Genomic DNA, 18663 nt, shown 5'->3' with positions numbered 1-18663 from the left:
CCTGTACCCCACTCAGATTTCAAGCTGAGTGCTCCCAGGAGCTGATGGGTGGCCTGCAGTGATCCTGTAGATGATGTGGGTCTTGGGCATCACTTGGTTATGCCATGGTTGTGCCAAGCAACCCTGTGCATTTTTACCTTGCATCCACACAGAGCTGCCCTGGGTGTGTCTTGGAGCCCATGTGCTGGTTTTTGTAATCCTTCTCTGCTGGCTGTTGAATACAATAATAAGAATTTTCAGCCAAAATTGTGAGTTCTCTGTCTTGATATGATGATACTGCAGTCTCCTGAGATCCTGGTGTCAGGGAGGTGTGTTTTCTGCAGTTTAAAATGAACGTTGAAAGGATATTTCTTCCAGGCCAGGTGTTTTGGAGTCTAGTTTCCTTTCTAGTCGCCAGTTTTAATTGAAAAAGCAGTCAGAAAGGGGCTAGTGCATTTGGTAATGGCACCTTTCTTCTGAGGTTGTTGGAAGTTGTATAGTTAAGCTGATCATTAAACCCTGGGAAGCTGGTTATGGTCCCTGGCGTGGGGAAGTGATGAGCAAGGGTTTGCCCAAAGCCATGTTCTGAGTCAGACACAGAGCCCAGGAGTCCTGGCACCCCCTTTCTCATGAGTCATGTGTTGGACAAAGTCCTGCCTCTCCTCCGTGGATGAAATGGTATTGCAGAAACCACAACCTGAATAACTCAATCATTTGGGGTCTCATCTGCTCAGACCAAATACACGCCCGGGCAGGGGCCGGATTCTCTTTAAAATGCAAATTGTTTTCCTGCTAATCTGGCTAATTTCTTCAACCCAATTTGCATCACAGTGTATGGTTTTGTTCCTCCCCTACCCTGGAAGTGATGTCCTGCAATGTAAATTGCCCCAGTCTCCTGTCACCCTGCATTACCTTCCCCAGAGGGATCCAACATGCTGTGGCTGATACAATCCAACCTGATGTCGTGAACTGGTGCCTCCCGTGGGGAAGCAGAGGGAGAACATTTGCTCATAGACTAGAAATGTCTTAGAGAATGGCTTTCCACGTGGTGGGGTGCACACCCCTTTCCTGCTTAGTAAGCTGTCCCAGAAATGAACTCCATCCTACAAGTGCTCAGCCTGCTCCGACCCTGTGAAGACCTTCAACCTGTGCTGAGCCCTGGAGGTGTGAGCAACTCCAGCAGCTGGATGGAGTCTTCTGCTGCCTTATGGGATCAAAGCGATTATGAATCAAAGCTTTCCCCCTGTGCTCAGCACTGGTGGGGCTGCACCTGGAATCCTGGGGTCAGTTCTGGGTTCCTTGTGACAAGAAGGACCTTGAGGGGCTGGAGCGTGTCCAGGGAAGAGCAAGGGAGCTGGGGAAGGGGCTGGAGCACAAGTCTGAGCAGGAGCAGCTGAGGGAGCTGGGGGTGTCCAGCCTGGAGCCAAGGAGGTGAGGGGAGACCTGCTGGCTCTGCAGCTGCCTGAGAGGAGGTTGGAGCCAGGGGGGTTGGGCTCTGCTCCCCAGGAACAAGGGATGGGACAAGAGGAAATGGCCTCAAGTCGTGCCAGGGGAGGTCGAGGTTGGATCTTGGGAACGATTTCTTCCCCAAAAGGGCTGTCAGGGCCTGGCCCAGGCTGCCCAGGGCAGGGGTGGAGGGGTTTCAAATCCCTGGAGGGGTTTCAAATCCCTGGAGGGGTTTCAAAGCCCTGTAGATATGGTGCTGAGGGACATGGGGCAGTGGTGGCCTTGGCAGTGCCAGGTTGGCTGTTGAACTTAGTGATCTTAAGGGTCTTTTCCAACCTAAATGATTCCACAATTCCATGGATCCCTGCTGGGTTTCCTTCCAGAACCCCCATCACGTGCTCACCTCCAGGATATTCACTCTTGTCTTCACGAAGTGCTGGTCAGAGCCCAGTGCACAGGGATCACTGTTCTGGCAAACAAGCACTTTGCTTATTTTTGCGTTGTGTTTCTGCGAAGATAAGGACGTGGAGAGATTTCAATCAGTGGTGAACGTGCCCAGATCAGACACTGGAAACACAATAAAGAGGCCAGATAGCAGCAGTGCCCGTGGGAAAACTGTCACTCAGGGCTGCTGCAGGTGCTGCAGTTAATAGTGGCATGTTAATAGTGGCCCTTGCATTGATCTGCTTTAGTCTGGTGGGTTTAGACACTTCTTACACCTGATTGTTTGGCAGCAGCAGCTACATGGAGAGGTGAGTTCCAGCTGAATTGGAATTCAAACCAACCCAAAAGTCTCCCAGTTGCTCACTTTGTTCCCAGACTCGGAGGAGGGCTCATGTATCCACCCATACCCATTGGCATAACAACATGTGGGAGGAGATGTCTGTGCACTGGTAGACAAAGGAGAGTCCTACAGACTCTGAACTGCCTTCTGCAGACGAGTGGATATTTTAGAGATCCCTTAACAGGCATGAATTCCCACCCCTTTTTTTTATCTATCTATCTATCTATCTATCTATTTATTTATTTATTTTGCCATTTTCATTAAGCTTCACAGAAGTTCTCTGGGGGAAAAGTAATACTTGATGTGATGCTCAGATGCACTGCAACCAGCACACGCCTCAGTTACAAAGCACTCAGTGTGCCAGAGGGGCTGGGGACTGCACAGGCTCAGGCATGAATGGCAGGAGAAATCTCCTCTGCCCACTGATGGCCCTGGAGCTGCAGTTCCTCTGCCTGCTCTGCATGCTGAGCACATGGGGCTTTTCAGAGATGGATGCGGATGGAAAGCTGGAAAGAAACTCCTGCTGGATTCACGTTAGTCTGGCTCTTCCCTCTGTGTGTACTCCCTTCCTCTGGAGGGTGGGCTTGGCCCCATAAAAGCTTTGCAGAGACGTGGCTGTTGGAGGGCTCTGTAGAGGGAAGGCCCTGGCTGTGCTGCTGCCTGCTGTCCTGCTGCCAAGGACCAGGGGTGATGGCTTTAAACTGAAAGAGGGGAGATTGAGGTGAGATCTTAGGAAGAAATTCTTTGCTGTGAGGGTGGTGAGACCCTGGCCCAGGTTGCCCAGGAAAGCTGTGGCTGCCCCATCCCTGGCAGTGTTGAAGGGCAGGTTGGATGGGGCTTGGAGCAACCTGGGCTGGTGGGAGGTGTCCCTGCCCATGCAGGGGGTTGGAACTGGATGATCTTTAAGGTCCCTTCCAACCCAAACCAGTCTGGGATTCTGTGGTTCTATGAAATATTGGTTTGTTAAGAAGTGACTTGCCTACAAGCCCTGTGGGGCTGGAGAGCAACCAACTCATCTGTATTTGTGCATCAGCAGCTCCTGCCTTCAGGTGTGGCTACACCACAGCTACACAGGCCATTCCTTGGGGTCGGAGCAGATCTGGGTCTGTAGGCACCTTGGAGTTGGTGTAGGAGGTGCCATAATGCAAGTGTGGGTCCATGACGTGCAGCAGATCTGGAGCAGCATGTTGGAGATGGGCACTCAGTGGTGCTTCAGTGAAAACCTCCAGCTTTTCCTTTCATTTCAGGGGATGGCCAGGTGGATTTTGATGAATTCATGACAATTCTGGGACCTAAGCTGGTATCATCGGAAGGCAGAGATGGCTTCCTGGGAAATACAATAGACAGCATCTTCTGGCAGGTGAGTGATCATGTTTTAAATGCAGCTTTAGTCAAATATCAGTTGCTTCCAGAAGTGATTTGTTGAGGAGCACCAACTGTTTTGGATTTGCTTGTGTGAGGGCTACTGGGGTCTCTAACTGTGTGTGGGGTAAGATGGTCCCATGTTGCTACAGGGACCTGCTCAGCTCAGCCCTGTGAGGGAGCACTGTGGAATTTATTTTTGGAAGGGAAAAACATTTTTCTCAATGATGCTTTGGAGCTGGGAGGCTTGAACCTGCCCTGCTGCTCTCTGTTCAGTGTCCCTTGGCTGTGGCAGAGGGATGCTCCAAGCAGAGTGAGATGTGCCATGGAGGCCAGCTCTGATGAGTGCTTCTGTGGCTAATTCAGGCCCAAGGCTGAGGATAATGATGTTGTGCCAGTTTTACCAAGGTGTTGCCCTGGGCTGCTTTGGTCCTGCTGGATCTGAGCAGTGGAAGGGAGGCAGGTCTGGCAGCAGGAGCTGCCTCATGTCTGTTGTGTGATTTGATTTTAAACAGTGTTAGACCTTCCTGGGAAAGCAGGGACAGTCCAGGCTGTTGTGGTGGGGATCTCCCAAACCAAAATCTCCCAGGATGTCCCCAAAAGCAGTGCTGCACTTTTCTTGCCAATGGATTAAATGTGTGGCTTCCTGTGAGATTACTGCTCATTTCACTGATCATCCAGCTGCCTTTGCTTGCCAATGAACTTTGCCTCTTGCCAAGTTTCTGTGAATCAAAAGAATTAAACCTGGATATAAGCATTTCTGTCTTCTTGTAGTACCCTCCAGCACTGTCCAGACTGAATTGGGTGGGGTTGTGTAGAAGTCTTTTAAAAGGCCTTTAAAAACTTGTTCCTGGCATCCTGGTATGTGATGGAAACAACCCTGGAAATCCTGGTCTGGATTTTGATTGTCAAAGTGAGAGTTGGTGAGGCCACAGTGCTTTGTAAGGGGCCTGGGGGGATGTGAGAGCTGAACTCCCACCATGAAGGGCAGGACTGTGACAGTCCCAAGGGTTTTGTTGCTTCCACTGCTCCTTGCAAACCTCATCCTGGCACGTGAGCAAAGGGAAGATAAGGAAGCACTGTCCAGTCCCACTGAGCCACTGGTGCCTTCCCCCCCATCAGACTGGCTTCTTCAAAGAGCAAAAATGGAAATCAAGTTCATGAGCTGATGGGGAAGCAGAGAAAGCTGGAGCCCTCCCTAAAATTCACCTCCCAGGTTTCTCTGCTGCCCTTTCGTGACCTTGCAGCCCATGGAAGTGTCTCCTAGAGGCTGTGCTTGAGGAAGGGAGGACACATGCTCTCCTTTCAGAGCAGCCTGGGCTCTGCTTTCACCTGCTTCTTCTCTGCAGCAGGGACCAAGGCCCTTGTGCCCCCCTGACTGCAGTGGGATGAGTGAGGAGAGTGCAGAGACCTCAGGTACCTGGAGCCAGGGTGGCAAGGGACAGCAAAGCTCTGACTGAATTGCACAAGTGCTCCAGGGCCTCTGGAAAAAGTAAGAAGTAAAAAGTTTATGGTCTTTTACTTGTAAGGCTAAAAATACATCCTCTACATCACACTCTCCTGGATTTCAAAGCTCTTGAAGAGAAGGCTTCATCTCACATTTCACTTCTCCCAGGGCAGGAGAGCTCAGGAAGGTAGCAGAAATTTTGCTGCTTATTCCTAAAAAAGCAAGAATTAAACCACGTAGGGAAGTGTAATTTCAGGACCAGGTTCCCTTTGCCCATTCCCACCTGGCTTTACCCAAACCCTCAGCAGGGCCAGAAGCCACCTCAGCTTTTAGCAAAGCATTGATGCATCTCCTGTGGGATTACATCTGATGGAAACTTTTTTTGGGAGTGGGGCCTGTCTGTGTTTCCCATGTCCCCTTGACCTGCAGTCTTCACATTTGCTGGAAAGGGATGGTAGGGAGAGGAAGATGAGTTTGGGTTGCTGCCAGAGCACTTCACCCTGCAGTCATCCCCAAGGAATGATTTTTAAGGAGGGGATGGAGCCCACAAGCCTGTTGTTGTGACTGGTGCTTGGTGACAAGGGCAGGAAGGGACAGCTCTGCCTTGGTGTCAGCTGCCTGGGCAAATGGTAGCAGCAAACCTCACCCCAAGGTGGAGGCAGCAAAAAGCATCTCAAAGAGGCTCATATATCAGTCTTGAGGGGGAGAAAATCCATATTGGCATCCAGGAAGTGCCTTCCCCTCTTCCATCCCAACAGCTTCCCTTCAACTGTCACCATTTTGGCTTTCAAGTGTATCTTTGCTGAGGGTCCAGCTTTCCACACTGTGGTGCTTCTGTGCAGGCTCTGCTCTGAGCTTGCCTTCATAATGCTGTGCAGAGTGCTGTGACAGAGCTCAACAATAAACAGCAGCAGAAGGAGAGAGGAATTCAGAGGAACAGGGAAGAGCCTGGAGATGCATTTGCAGACAAAGCTGGGAGTGAGTTGGTGGGACACAGGAAGGTGGTTCCAGATGGCAGAAGCTGCAGAGGGAAAGGATCTTACAACAACAGCAGTGGGGCCACAGGAGACAGGGAGGGGGCAAAAACAGTGGGAGAACAAGAAGGAGAGAGAGGGATCATGCCTGGAAGGTGCAGGCTTGAAACACCAGGGAAACGTTGCATCGCTCCTATCATCTGTGTTGCCTGAGGAGTGATGGCAAGCCTGGGAGAAGCAGGGCTGGGCTGAGACCTGAGTGTTGGCAGGTGTTAGAGGGTCTCTCAGATGTATTTTCCTTCCTTGATTTCCCACGCAAGCTTTCAATTGAGCCATATCAGTGTGTGTTTGCAGCAGCTGACTCTTGCTTTCTCAGCGGCGAGCGGCTCTGCTGCGGTTGGGATGTCTCTGTGAGGTTCATCAGCTGGGTTGGGAGGTGTTATGGGGGAAAAACCAACCCTGCAAATACTACTTCAGGCCCAGTCAATACAGCCCGATGATACCAGGAGAGCTGAGGACACATGGACTTGTCTTCACCTCAGAAAGTCTCTTTCCAGGGTGAGATGCAGAGCACACCAAGCGCTGCTCTGTGGAGAACATCCCTCGTGCCCCCTGCTCTGTTTCAAAATGCCTTTCTCATCCTCCTGCCAACTGTGTGCAAATGGAAGTCACATGTACCCAAGCATGTCTTAAGTATGTTTCTTAAATACACAGCTGCTTGGCCAGCCAGTCCTCAGGGTGCAGGATCAGTGTCAGGAGGAGTTTGAAGGCTGGAAGCACCCAATGAGGTCCCGTTCTCCCTGGTTTGGGGCAGACCTGCCACAGCAAGTTTGCAGCAACAGTGCAAACATCTCCTGTGGCTGCTTCCACAGGGTCTGCATGTATGGAAAACAAAATGGAAGAGAAGAGAAGAGAAGAGAAGAGAAGAGAAGAGAAGAGAAGAGAAGAGAAGAGAAGAGAAGAGAAGAGAAGAGAAGAGAAGAGAAGGAAGAGAAAAGAAAACAAAAGAAAAGAAAAGAAAAGAAAAGAAAAGAAAAGAAAAGAAAAGAAAAGGGAAGGAAAGAAAAGAAAAGGAAAAGAGAAGGAAAAGAAAAGAAAAGAAAAGAAAAGAAAAGAAAAGAAAAGAAAAGAAAAGAAAAGAAAAGAAAAGAAAAGAAAAGAAAAGGAAAAGAGAAGGAAAAGAAAAGAAAAGAAAAGAAAAGAAAAGAAAAGAAAAGAAAAGAAAAGAAAAGAAAAGAAAAGAAAAGCAAGGAAGAGAAAAGAAAAGAAAAGAAAAGAAAAGAAAAGAAAAGAAAAGAAAAGAAAAGCAAGGAAGAGAAAAGAAAAGAAGAGAAAAGAAAAGAAAAGAAAAGCAAGGAAGAGAAAAGAAAAGAAAAGAAAAGAAAAGAAAAGAAAAGAAAAGAAAAGAAAAGAAAAGAAAAGAAAAGAAAAGAAAAGAAGAGAAAAGAAAAGAAAAGCAAGGAAGAGAAAAGAAAAGAAGAGAAAAGAAAAGCAAGGAAGAGAAAAGAAAAGAAAAGAAAAGAAAAGAAAAGAAAAGAAAAGAAAAGAAAAGAAAAGAAAAGAAGAGAAAAGAAAAGAAAAGCAAGGAAGAGAAAAGAAAAGAAAAGAAAAGAAAAGAAAAGAAAAGAAAAGAAAAGAAAAGAAAAGAAAAGAAAAGAAAAGAAGAGAAAAGAAAAGAAAAGCAAGGAAGAGAAAAGAAAAGAAAAGAAAAGAAAAGAAAAGAAAAGAAAAGAAAAGAAAAGAAAAGAAAAGAAAAGAAGAGAAAAGAAAAGAAAAGCAAGGAAGAGAAAAGAAAAGAAGAGAAAAGAAAAGAAAAGAAAAGCAAGGAAGAGAAAAGAAAAGAAAAGAAAAGAAAAGAAAAGAAAAGAAAAGAAAAGAAAAGAAAAGAAAAGAAAAGAAAAGAAGAGAAAAGAAAAGAAAAGCAAGGAAGAGAAAAGAAAAGAAAAGAAAAGAAAAGAAAAGAAAAGAAAAGAAAAGAAAAGAAAAGAAAAGAAAAGAAAAGAAGAGAAAAGAAGAGAAAAGAAAAGAAGAGAAAAGAAAAGAAAAGCAAGGAAGAGAAAAGAAAAGAAGAGAAAAGAAAAGAAAAGAAAAGCAAGGAAGAGAAAAGAAAAGAAAAGAAAAGAAAAGAAAAGAAAAGAAAAGAAAAGAAAAGAAAAGAAGAGAAAAGAAAAGAAAAGCAAGGAAGAGAAAAGAAAAGAAAAGAAAAGAAAAGAAAAGAAAAGAAAAGAAAAGAAAAGAAAAGAAAAGAAAAGAAAAGAAAAGAAAAGAAAAGAAAAGGAGACAGCATAGATAAGATTTTGGGCAGACCCATGGGACTGTGGTTTAGAAGCCAGTGGGAAGAGTTGGGCCTGACCCTGCACAGGGGTGTTGGGCCTCCCATGGTCTCTCACAGGGTGTCTGCCTCCTTCCCCCCTTCCCACTCCACCTTTTTCCCTCTATATTTTTTAAAAAGTGGCTGCCCATCCTTCACCCTCCTCTGCCCACCTTCTCTGAGCTGCTCCTGGTGCTCACACTTGGTGTCCTGAAGCTGGTTTTCTCTGGCGTGCGCAGCAGCGTTTTTGCAGTGATGCTGTAGCTGTTCCATGGCCAGAGAGATGCCAGCTGATCAGTTTTCAGGCCTGAGAGCTTCTTTTTAAGAAGATCTCAGGGAATACACATCTGGTTGGGTGTCTCAGGGCTGTGTTGTGTGCAGATGGGTTTGGAGGCATTTCCAATGTGTGACCATTCAGGTCTGCAAAGCCATATAGATCAAGAGCATCACAGAATCACAGAACTGCTGGAGTTGGAAGGGACCTCCAGAGATCATCTGGTCCAACTCTCCCACTGAAGCAGGATCACCTAGAGCACTTTACCCAGGGCTGCATCCAGGTGGGTTTGGAATATCTCCAGAGATGGAGACTCCACATCCTCCCTGGGCAGCCTGTCCCAGGGCTCTGTCACCCTCACTGTAAAGAAGTTTTTCCTCGTATTTCAGTGGAACTTCCCATGTTCCAGCTTGCACCCATTGCCCCTCGTTCTGACACTGGGCACTGCTGAGAAGGGCCTGTCTCCATCTTCCTTGCACCCACCCTTTAGATACTTGTAAACATTGATAAGGTCTCCCCTCAGCCTTCTCATCTCCAGGCTGAACAGCCCCAGCTCCTTCAGCCTTTCCTCATCAGAGAGATGGTCCAACCCCCAGTCATCTTCATCACCCTCCTCTGGACTCCCTCCAGTAGCTCCCTGTCTCTCTGGAACTGGGGAGCCCAGAACTGGATGCAGTTCTCCAGCTGAGGCCTCACCAGGGCAGAGTAGAGAGGCAGCATGACCACCTTCACACTCTTGTTTATGCACCCCAGGATTCCACTGGCCTTCCTGGCAGCAAGGGCACACTGCTGGCTCATGGATCATTCACTGTCTATCAGGACTCCAAGATCCTTCTCCTCCCACCTACTTTCCAGCAGATCTACCCTTAACCTGGTGCTTGGGGTTCTTTCTTCCCAGGTGCAGGACCCTACACTTGCTCTTATTGAACTTCATGAAGTTCTTCTCTGCCCAACTCTCCAGCCTGTCCAGGTGACACTAAACAGCAGTGATGACCCTCTGGGCTGTCACCACCCCTCCCAGTTTGGCATCATCAGCAAACCTGCTGAGGACACTGTCCCCTCGTCCAGATCATTGATGAACATGTTGAACTAGACCAGACTGAGTATTGACCCCTGGGGGACACCACTGCTTACAGGCCTTCAACTCCACCCTGGTGCATTGATCTGAGCTCTGAGCTCTGTCACACACCAGCTCTCCATCCACCTCAATCCCCCTCAGAACAGACAGACGTTGCTGTCAGTAAATATTAGCTCCTTTTTGTTTGGCAAACAGACTCCAGAGCTGCCCACTGTGCCCTGCTGCTCTGAGCCAGAGAGAGGGATGGAAAGAGAGGAGAGAGGCTGGGATTTCATCTTCATTTGCAATTTCTGCCCAGATTTTTTCAAAGTGCAAAGACCTATGAAAGGGTTTGAACAGGAGGCAGTAAAAGTGGATCTCCAGGCCCCGGGGTTAAGTGACAGGAGCAGAACTAATAATCATCTTGGATTATTGGCTTTACATTTAAATAAACTCTTTGTCTTGGCTAAAATGGGTTTTTTTTGAAGTCAGAACAAGTTTGAATGGTCAAACAAGACAATGGGTGCAGGGTGAGTTCTGTACCCAGCAGCACTGAGGAGATTCTTTTGCAAAGTCAGTGCTTTGTATGGTGATGATTGGAGGGACAAATCATTGCCTGGTGTTTTTTTCCTCCTCTCTCTTTACTGTGGGAGCTGCAGGGAGCACCAGTACAGCCAGTGCCAGCACTGTGCCTGGGCAGGGGGGTCTGGGACCTTTGTCGTGCACAGAGGGACAGTAAGGGACTCTGTGTCACAGAGCCACAGGGTGGTCAGGGTTGGAAGGGACCTTTGAAGATCATCTAGTCCAACCCCTGCTGCCAGATCATGATCACCTCATCACAGATCCCACAGAAACACGTCCAGGTGGGTCTGGAAAGTCTCCAGAGAAGGAGACTCCACAGCCTCTCTGGGCAGCCTGTCCCAGGGCTCTGTCACCCTCCCAGGAAAGAAGTTTTTCCTCATGTTTAACTTGACCCTCCCGTGCTCCAGCCTGTGCCCATTGCCCCTGTCATCAGACACTGTGTTAAAGAGAGTGGCCCCATCCTCCTGACACCCCCTTTAGATGTTCATAAGCATTGATGAGATCCCCCCTCAGCCTCCTCTTCTCCAGGCTGAACATCCCCAGCTCCCTCAGCCTTTCCTCCCAGGCAGATGCTCCAGTCCTCTACTCATCTTTGTGGCCCTGCACTTGGATCTCTCCAGTAGTTCCTTGTCCTTTATGAACTGGGGAACCCAGAACTGGACACAGTACTCCAAATGTGGCCTCACCAGGGCAGAGTAGAAGGGGAAATCTGTGTCATCTGTTCAGATGAGGTGCTCTTCCTCACGTTGGATATCACCTGGTATAATTCCCTGGTGTCCAGGAGGGGGCTGGTTGGTTTGGGATAAACAACTGGTTTGTTTGTGGTGGTTTGTGGTGCTTTGGGCTGGGAAATGGCTGCTCAGAGATCTGATGTTCCTGCTGCAGAGATGTCTCAGGAGTTTTGGGGACACAGCTGGAGGAGTGGGAAGGCAGGTCCTGTGAGCTCAGCATCTTCTCATGCTTCCTGGCCTTGGGAAAACCTTTTTGGTCTCACCAGGAGACTCTCCTGTGCTCAGGAGAAGGAATCCACTAGGTTTTATGATCTTTGGTGGGTGAGTAGGTACAGGCAAAGCTAGATCCTGCAGCACCCTGTGTGAGGAAGGAGGGACAGGCCAGGGACAGAGCAGGGACAGCAGGAACCTCTCTGCCTCTGGGCCACCAAACATCCCAAAGGGCATTTGTTTCCCTGGATGCAGCAAACACAGAGTAAAAGCCACATCCATCTGTGTGGCCTTACATCTGGGACTGGCTGGGGAGGTGGCTCAGGGAAGGGAAGGGGGGCTCAGTCCCAGCTGCAAAGGCAAGAGAGCAGAGGTGGGAGTGGGACATGGTGGTTTCATCTCCCCATCACAGTTGCTGATGCATTCATGGTTTGCTGTGCAAAACTGCCCATCAGCCAGAGCTGTGGAGAAAGTCTTTGTGTCTCCATGTGCAAGTCCACATGATGCCAGATCCAACCAGGCCATGGCATTGCTGAACTAGCCTACCTCCCATGGCAGGTGTGGGGGAACGTGGCCTCCCCTCCTCACCCTCCTCCTGGGCTGGTGCAGCCCCTATCATAGAATCATAGAATCATAGAATCATAGAATCATAGAATCCCAGGGGTTGGAAGGGACCTCGAAAGATCATCTAGTCCAACCCCCCTGCCAGAGCAGGGTCACCCAGAGCACATCACACAGGAAGGCGTCCAGGCGGGTTGGGAATGTCTCCAGAGAAGGAGACTCCACAGCCTCTCTGGGCAGCCTGTCCCAGTGCTCTGTCACTCTCACAGTAAAAAAATTTTTTCGGATATTCACCTTGAACCTCCTATGCTCCAATTTCCACCCATTACCCCTTGTCCTATCACTGGTCATCACTGAGAAGAGCCTAACTCCATCTCCCTGACACTCACCCTTTACGTATTTGTAAACATTGATGAGGTCACCCCTCAGTCTCCTCTTCTCCAAACTAAAGAGACCCAGCTCCCTCAACCTTTCCTCATCAGGGAGATGTTCCACTCCCTTAATCATCCTTGTGGCTCTGTGCTGGACTCTTTCAAGCAGATCCCTGTCCTTCTTGAACTGAGGGGCCCAGAACTGGACACAATACTCCAGATGTGGCCTCACCAATGCAGAATAGAGGGGGAGGAGAACCTCTCTTGACCTACTAACCACACCCTTTCTAATACACCCCAGGATCCATTGGCCTTCTTAGCCACAAGGGCACATTGCTGGCTCATGGTCATCCTCCTGTCCACCATGACCCCCAGGTCCCTCTCACCTACACTGCTCTCCAGCAGGTCAGCCCCCAACCTGTACTGGGACATCGTGTTGTTCTTCCCCAAATGCAAAACTCTACACTTGCCCTTGTTGAACTTCATCAGGTTTTTCCCCGCCCAACTCTCCAGCCTGTCTAGGTCTCTCTGAATGGCAGCACAGCCTTCTGGTGTGTCAGCCACTCCTCCCAGCTTGGTGCCATCAGCAAACTTGCTGAGGGTACATTCTGTACCCTCATCCAGGTCGTTGATGAAGATGTTGAACAACACCGGTCCCAGTACCTCTGTATGATCAGGGGGTGTTGCTGAACCCCAAGAGGCTCCATTTTACATCTTGCACCACAATTGCAGGTCTGCAGTGAGCTGCTCTGCTGCAAACACCCTTGGCTTCAGGTGCTGCTGTTTTCTGCCTTGCAAAGAACCAACTCAAATCACCTTCTGTGGAGGAGGAGGGTTGGTTTTGCAGTTCAGGGTGCCAGGTGCTGCTTGGGGGTGGGTCCTGGCAGGAGAGGTTTTACAGCTGGGCTGAGTGTGGGGGTAGTACAGGGTGGGTGTGGAGCTGCTGCTTGGAATGAAAGCTGAGGTTCAGGGGGGAAGGACTTCGTGTCTGCAAGTGGGGTCCCTCTTGGTGGCTGCTTTGGGGTTTAAATCAGGTCCAGAGGAGACAACGAGGATGGAGAAGGGACTGGAGGGAAAGTCTGATGAGGAGAGGCTGAGGGAGCTGGGGTTGTTGAGCCTGGAGAAGAGGAGACTCAGGGGGGACCTTCTCACTCTCTACAACCACCTGAAGGGAGGTTGTGCTCAGGTGGGGTTGGGCTCTTCTCCCAGGCCAATAGTGACAGGACGAGAGGGCCTGGCCTGAAGCTGCTCCAGGGGAGGTTTAGGTGGGATATCAGGAAGCACTTCCCATGGAGAGGGTGATCAGACATTGGGATGGACTGTCCAGGGCAGTGGTAGAGGCAGCATCCCTGGAGGTGTTCAAGGACAGGCTGGAGGTGGCACTTAGTGCCATGGTCTGGAGATGTGGTGGTGTTGGTCATAGGCTGGACTTGATGATCTCAGAGGTCTTATCCAGCCTCAATAATTCTGTGATTCTGTGATCCTGTGTTATAAATGCTGGAGCTGCAAGCTGGGGTGCCAAAACTTGGTGGATGGGGTCAAGGATGGGCAGCTGGGGCTGTCCCACTGCACCATGCACATCCCCTCCCCCATGCACCTCCTCTTCCCAAAGGCCTCCACCCCACAGCAGTATTTTCAATGTTAGTAACAACGTGGGTGCCTGCTCTTTGGTTGTTGAACCTGAAATAGAGTGATTTGCACAGAAGGAAGTTCTGCAGTTCATAAAGATCTACCCTTTCTTGGGTTTCCCAAGCTGGACACCTCCAAACTGAAGGGCTGGGTGGGAACCTTGGTGTCACTTCTCCCACAGAAACCACAGCACTTTGTCCCTGGAGCCAAGGCAGCCCCCTCTGCCACGACAGCTCATCCTGGGCTCTGCTCAGCTGCAGTCATTAAACCCACCCAGGGCAGCAGTAGCTCCAGCATCCTGACCGTGTCTCCAGTCTCTGAAATTAAATGTGTCCTGCAATATCTGGTGCTGCATTTGAGATGTGATATGTGGGCTCCTTCTATCCAGTTTTAAAATGCTGTGAGTTCCCATTACAAGGACATGGGTGGCTGTGCTGTGGGGACCAGCAAAGTGACTCTGGCCAGAGAGCGGGTGTGGACAGTGTGCAGTTCATCTCAGCTAACCTGGACCCTGCTTGGTCTCCTTTAGGGTTAACAGAGAGAAAGAGCCACTTCCAGGGGCAATCCAAGGGATCTGCTTTAGGCATCAGCCTCAGGAAGGGACACATCATGCTTCAGAAGTGCCACTTTGCCTCCTTTTGGTGGAAAGAAAGTCTAGAAAAGTGGCTCAGATGGAGATGTGTGCACTGGAGACACCTGAGTGTCACCTGATGAGTCCCACTGAGAGTGTCACCAGCTCTGCTGGTGCTGAGGCTGTTATCTGGGGCAGGAGAACAGTTCTGGTTGCCTTGTTACATCTTCTTTTGTTGACAAAGGCTTCCCCTGGGAGCAGATGGCACTCAGTGGTTGCTGCAGCATGGTGAAGTGAATGCTTGCAGGTGATGAAGTCCTCAGCAGGAGGCTTTTCTTTGCTTATAGTCTGGGTATCCAGCCCAGAAGTGCTGTCACAGCCTCCTGAACGTTGGAGAGGCTCATGGTCTGGATGGTGGTGGTGAGGCTGTCCTTGGGCAGTGAGACTGCAACCCCTCTGCAGCCTGTGAAGGTACCAGTGGGCAGGAGGGAGCAACAGTGTTTGGGTGGCCTCATTTCATCAGTCGGTGTGAAGTGACCTCATTTTCACCAGCACTCAGCTTTCCCTGCCACAAAACCAGCTCTCCCAAGTCACCAGGTCCAAAGTTAGACCTCAAAACTGGAGACGCTGGAAGTGATGAAGTTTTGAAACCTCTTGTGAACCAAAGAAGGACTGGCACCAACAGCAGGAGGAAAGCAAGACTTCATTGCCCTACTGTGTTTTGTAGCTTCAACCAGTTGATTGGTACATGTAGCCTTCAGAAACACCACAGCTTTGGTTCAGAGTCTGGTGGGAGCAGGTGATATCTAGGGGCATCCTGCCTGCTGCGTGGCAGGGCAGGCCTGTCCTGGCAGGTGGACATTTGGCTCTGGGGATATTCTGGACCTCTCATTACATACAGAATCATAGAATCATAGAATCCCAGGGGTTGGAAGGGACCTTGAAAGATCTCCAGTCCAACCCCCCTGCCAGAGCAGGGGCACCCAGAGCACATCACACAGGAACGTGTCCAGGGGGGTTGGAATGTCTCCAGAGAAGGAGACTCCACAGCCTCTCTGGGCAGCCTGTCCCAGGGCTCTGTCACTCTCACAGGAAAAAAATTTTTTCTGATATTGACCTTAAACCTCCTATGCTCCAATTTGTATCCATTACCCCTTGTCCTATCACTGGTCATCACTGAAAAAAGCTGAACTCCATCTTCTTGACACTCACCCTTTACGTATTTGTAAACATTGATGAGGTCACCCCTCAGTCTCCTTTTCTCCAAACTAAAGAGACCCAGCTCCCTCAGCCTTCCCTCATCAGGGAGATGTTCCACTCCCTCCATCATCTTTGTGGCTCTGCGCTGGACTCTTTCCAGCAGTTCCCTGTCCTTCTGGAACTGAGGGGCCCAGAACTGGACACAATACTCCAGATGCGGCCTCACCAGGGCAGAATAGAGGGTCCATCCAGCTTGGAGGGTACAGAGGTTTGTTGTTTGTTTTTGCTATGCCAGTTTATACATGAGCTCAGTCTGTGTCTCTGTGGGTCATGTTTTTGCCCCTGCCTGAGGGGTGTGATAGGAGGACTGTGAGGAGCAACGAACCGTGTGTGATCGTTGCCTGATGTGGACACGAGTGCCTGGAACACAGGCTGGAGACTGAGTTTCTTGCTGGTTGTGGAGTCCCCAGCACCTCTGAGTCCACCTCCAGTGATGGTCTTGTTGGGGGAGGGGGGATCCTTTTTCTCTGAATGCTCTTTGATGCCTTTGGGAGGCAGCACTGGCCCAGGGAGCAGAGGGGGTATGGTTGATGCTGAGGAGTTTAAGGGTCAACAGCTCTGGCTTCAAATCCCGCATCCCCAGCTCTCCCAACATCAGGAAGGATTTTCTTTCAGAACAGAAGCTCCACCAGCCCTAAAACCCTCATCCAGCAACCAGATCTCAGGATCTATCCTTCCTCTGACCAGAGAAGAGGCCACGTATGGATCTGCAGTTCAGGTGTTGACCAGAGGACACTGCCTGGATCCTTCATGTTCTTGTAACAAAGTCAGCTCTTTGATGGTGTGGACAGCAGCACTGCTGTCAGGTGGCAGGAAATCTTAACTGACTGTAGGGAAAGTCTGGTTTTCATGGAGATCTGGGAGGAGATCTGGGAGGAGATCTGGGGGAAGAGTGGCTGGAGAGCAGCCCAGCAGAGAGGGAACTGGGAGCACTGGTTGACAGCTGGTGGGACACGAGCCAGCAGTGTGCCCAGGTGGCCCGAAGGCCAGTGGCATCCTGGCTTGTGTCAGGAATGGTGTGGCCAGCAGGAGCAGGGAGGTGATTCCCCCTGTGCTCAGCCCTGGGGAGGCCTCAGCTCCAGTCCTGGGGGCAGCTCTGGGCCCCTCACTGCAGGAAGGACCTGGAGGTGCTGGAGCAGGTCCAGGGGAGACAGCGAGGCTGGGGAAGGGACCAGAGGGAAAGTCTTTTCCAGCCTTGGTGGTTCTGTGATTCTGTGACCAGAGGTTGGGAATTGTTGAAACCAGACCTGATCGTGATGGTCTTTTTCCATTTCTTCTCTCTAAAGAATGTTGACTTTGAGATGGAAATCTCTACAGTGCCCTGCCTCCAAGCCCTGCCTCTCAGTGAAAGTATTGTCAAAATGTCCTTAAGGCTTTAAAGAGAGTAAGAAAAGGGAAAAACAAGGAAAAATCCCACTCCACTGCTCATAAATAATAAAAACGTTAAAAAAAGCCAAAGTGTTGGCAACTGTTTGCAACAAACAAACATGTTTAGAAAGAAAAATGACCTTTTATGTGAAAGAAAAGCTAGAGAAAGAAATTAGAAACAAATAAACAAGCAAACAAACAAAAACCAACCAAAAATGCAAATGGAGAGGTGCAAAGGGCTGCTGGGGGAGGGCTGGGGGATGGTCAGGCAATGGTTGAGATTTGTTGATCATAGAACCATTCAGGTTGGAAAAGACCCTTGGGATCAGCAAGTCCAACCCTCAGCCTCCTCTTCCTCAGGCTGAACATTCCCAGCTCCTTCAAGTGTTCCTCATCAGGTTGATTCTCCAGGCCCTTCCCCAGCTCCGTTGCCTCCTCTGTCCTCGCTCCAGCACCTCGAGATCTCTCTGGAATTGAGGTGCCCCAAACTGGACCCAACACTCCAGCTGTGGCCTCACCAGGGCTGAGCACAGGGGGACAATCCCCTCTCTGCTGCTGCTGCTCACACCATTTCTGATACAGGCCAGGGTGCCACGGGCTGTCCTGGCCACCTGGGCACACACTGGCTCATGTTCAGCTGCTGGTCAGTGAGAACCCCCAGGGCCTTTCCTGATGTGGAGCAGCTGAGCAGAGGGTGCTGTGGCATTGAGGAAGGACATCCAGGTTCTGGCTGCCAGGCAATTTCTACAGCACAGCCCATCATTCATGTTTTCCCAGCGTGTGTCCCAGGCTGGCAGGGCAGTTGCTGCAGCCTGGCATCTGAAGCCAAGATGTTGCTGCCTGGTGCCGTCGAGACCCGGTTAGATTTTGTGTTTCCCAGTTGTATCAGCAAAAGAGCCTGTGTTGGAGTGATGCCCAGGGCCAGCAGAAGCTGCTGGAGCATCTTGGTGCCCCTTTTAAGTTGCAGCAACAAGGTGGCAGGAGCTGCTGGGTTCCTGCTTGTGCAGAGGCAGGAGAAGGAGCTGGTGCTGGGAGTGGCCTGTGCCCTGCAGTGGTGGCCATCCCTGCCATGCCCATCCAACCTGCACCTCTGTTGTTGTTCTCCACCCGGGCACCAGGCACAACTTTGCTGTTCCAGGCTGGGATTTCTGAGGAGAAATGGTGAGGGACAAATTTGGTGGCCCTAGCAGATGGTTCCCCAGTCAACAGCCATCTTGAACTGCCATCAAGATGGAGAGGTTTCCCTGGCCATCAGGATGAAGGTGTTCCCATCCCTGGCAGGGTTGAAGGGCAGGTTGGATGGGGCTTGGAGGAGCCTGGGCTGGTGGGAGGTGCCCCTGCCCATGCAGGGGGTTGGAACTAGATGATCTTTAAGGTCCCTTCCAACTCAAACCATTCTACAGTTCTATGGCTTCCCTGCCCTCAGGATGGAGATGCCTTGGCCGTGCTGAAGACGCATCCAGCTCCATCCTGCCCCTTCCTCCTGTTCTCTACCAGCCCTGAGGACATGGGGGGGGGAACATGGCCAGAATTTTGTGGCTTGATGGGTGATGTGCAGGTTCTGAAGGTATGTTCCTGGAGAACATCACCCCTCCCTGCAGCCTCAGTGCCACCACACTGGCTGAGCCAAACAGGCTCCAGGAGCCCCTTCCCCAAGGTCTGACTTTATCAATACAAGTTTCCAGTGGGGGCATCATGTGGTTTTACCAAGTGGCTGGAAAGGTGCTGAACTTCAGGAGAAATTCC

At 50.2% G+C, this 18663-nt stretch overlaps 1 protein-coding gene across 3 annotated transcripts in view; it reads left to right on the top strand.

Moving 5' to 3' along the window:
* Positions 1-18663, top strand: part of CALN1 (calneuron 1) — a 145390-nt gene that overhangs the window by 74097 nt on the left and 52630 nt on the right. For all 3 annotated transcript variants that reach the window (XM_051636193.1, XM_051636192.1, XM_051636194.1), the window contains exon 4: positions 3457-3569. In XM_051636193.1, coding sequence (XP_051492153.1) covers positions 3457-3569 — 113 coding nt within the window. The remainder of the gene's footprint in view (positions 1-3456; positions 3570-18663) is intronic.

Source organism: Apus apus, chromosome 18 (genome assembly GCF_020740795.1).
Source record: "Apus apus isolate bApuApu2 chromosome 18, bApuApu2.pri.cur, whole genome shotgun sequence".
Lineage (NCBI taxonomy): Eukaryota > Metazoa > Chordata > Aves > Apodiformes > Apodidae > Apus > Apus apus.
Note: the sequence above shows the minus strand (reverse complement) of the source record. Positions and strands in the feature narration are given on the sequence as shown.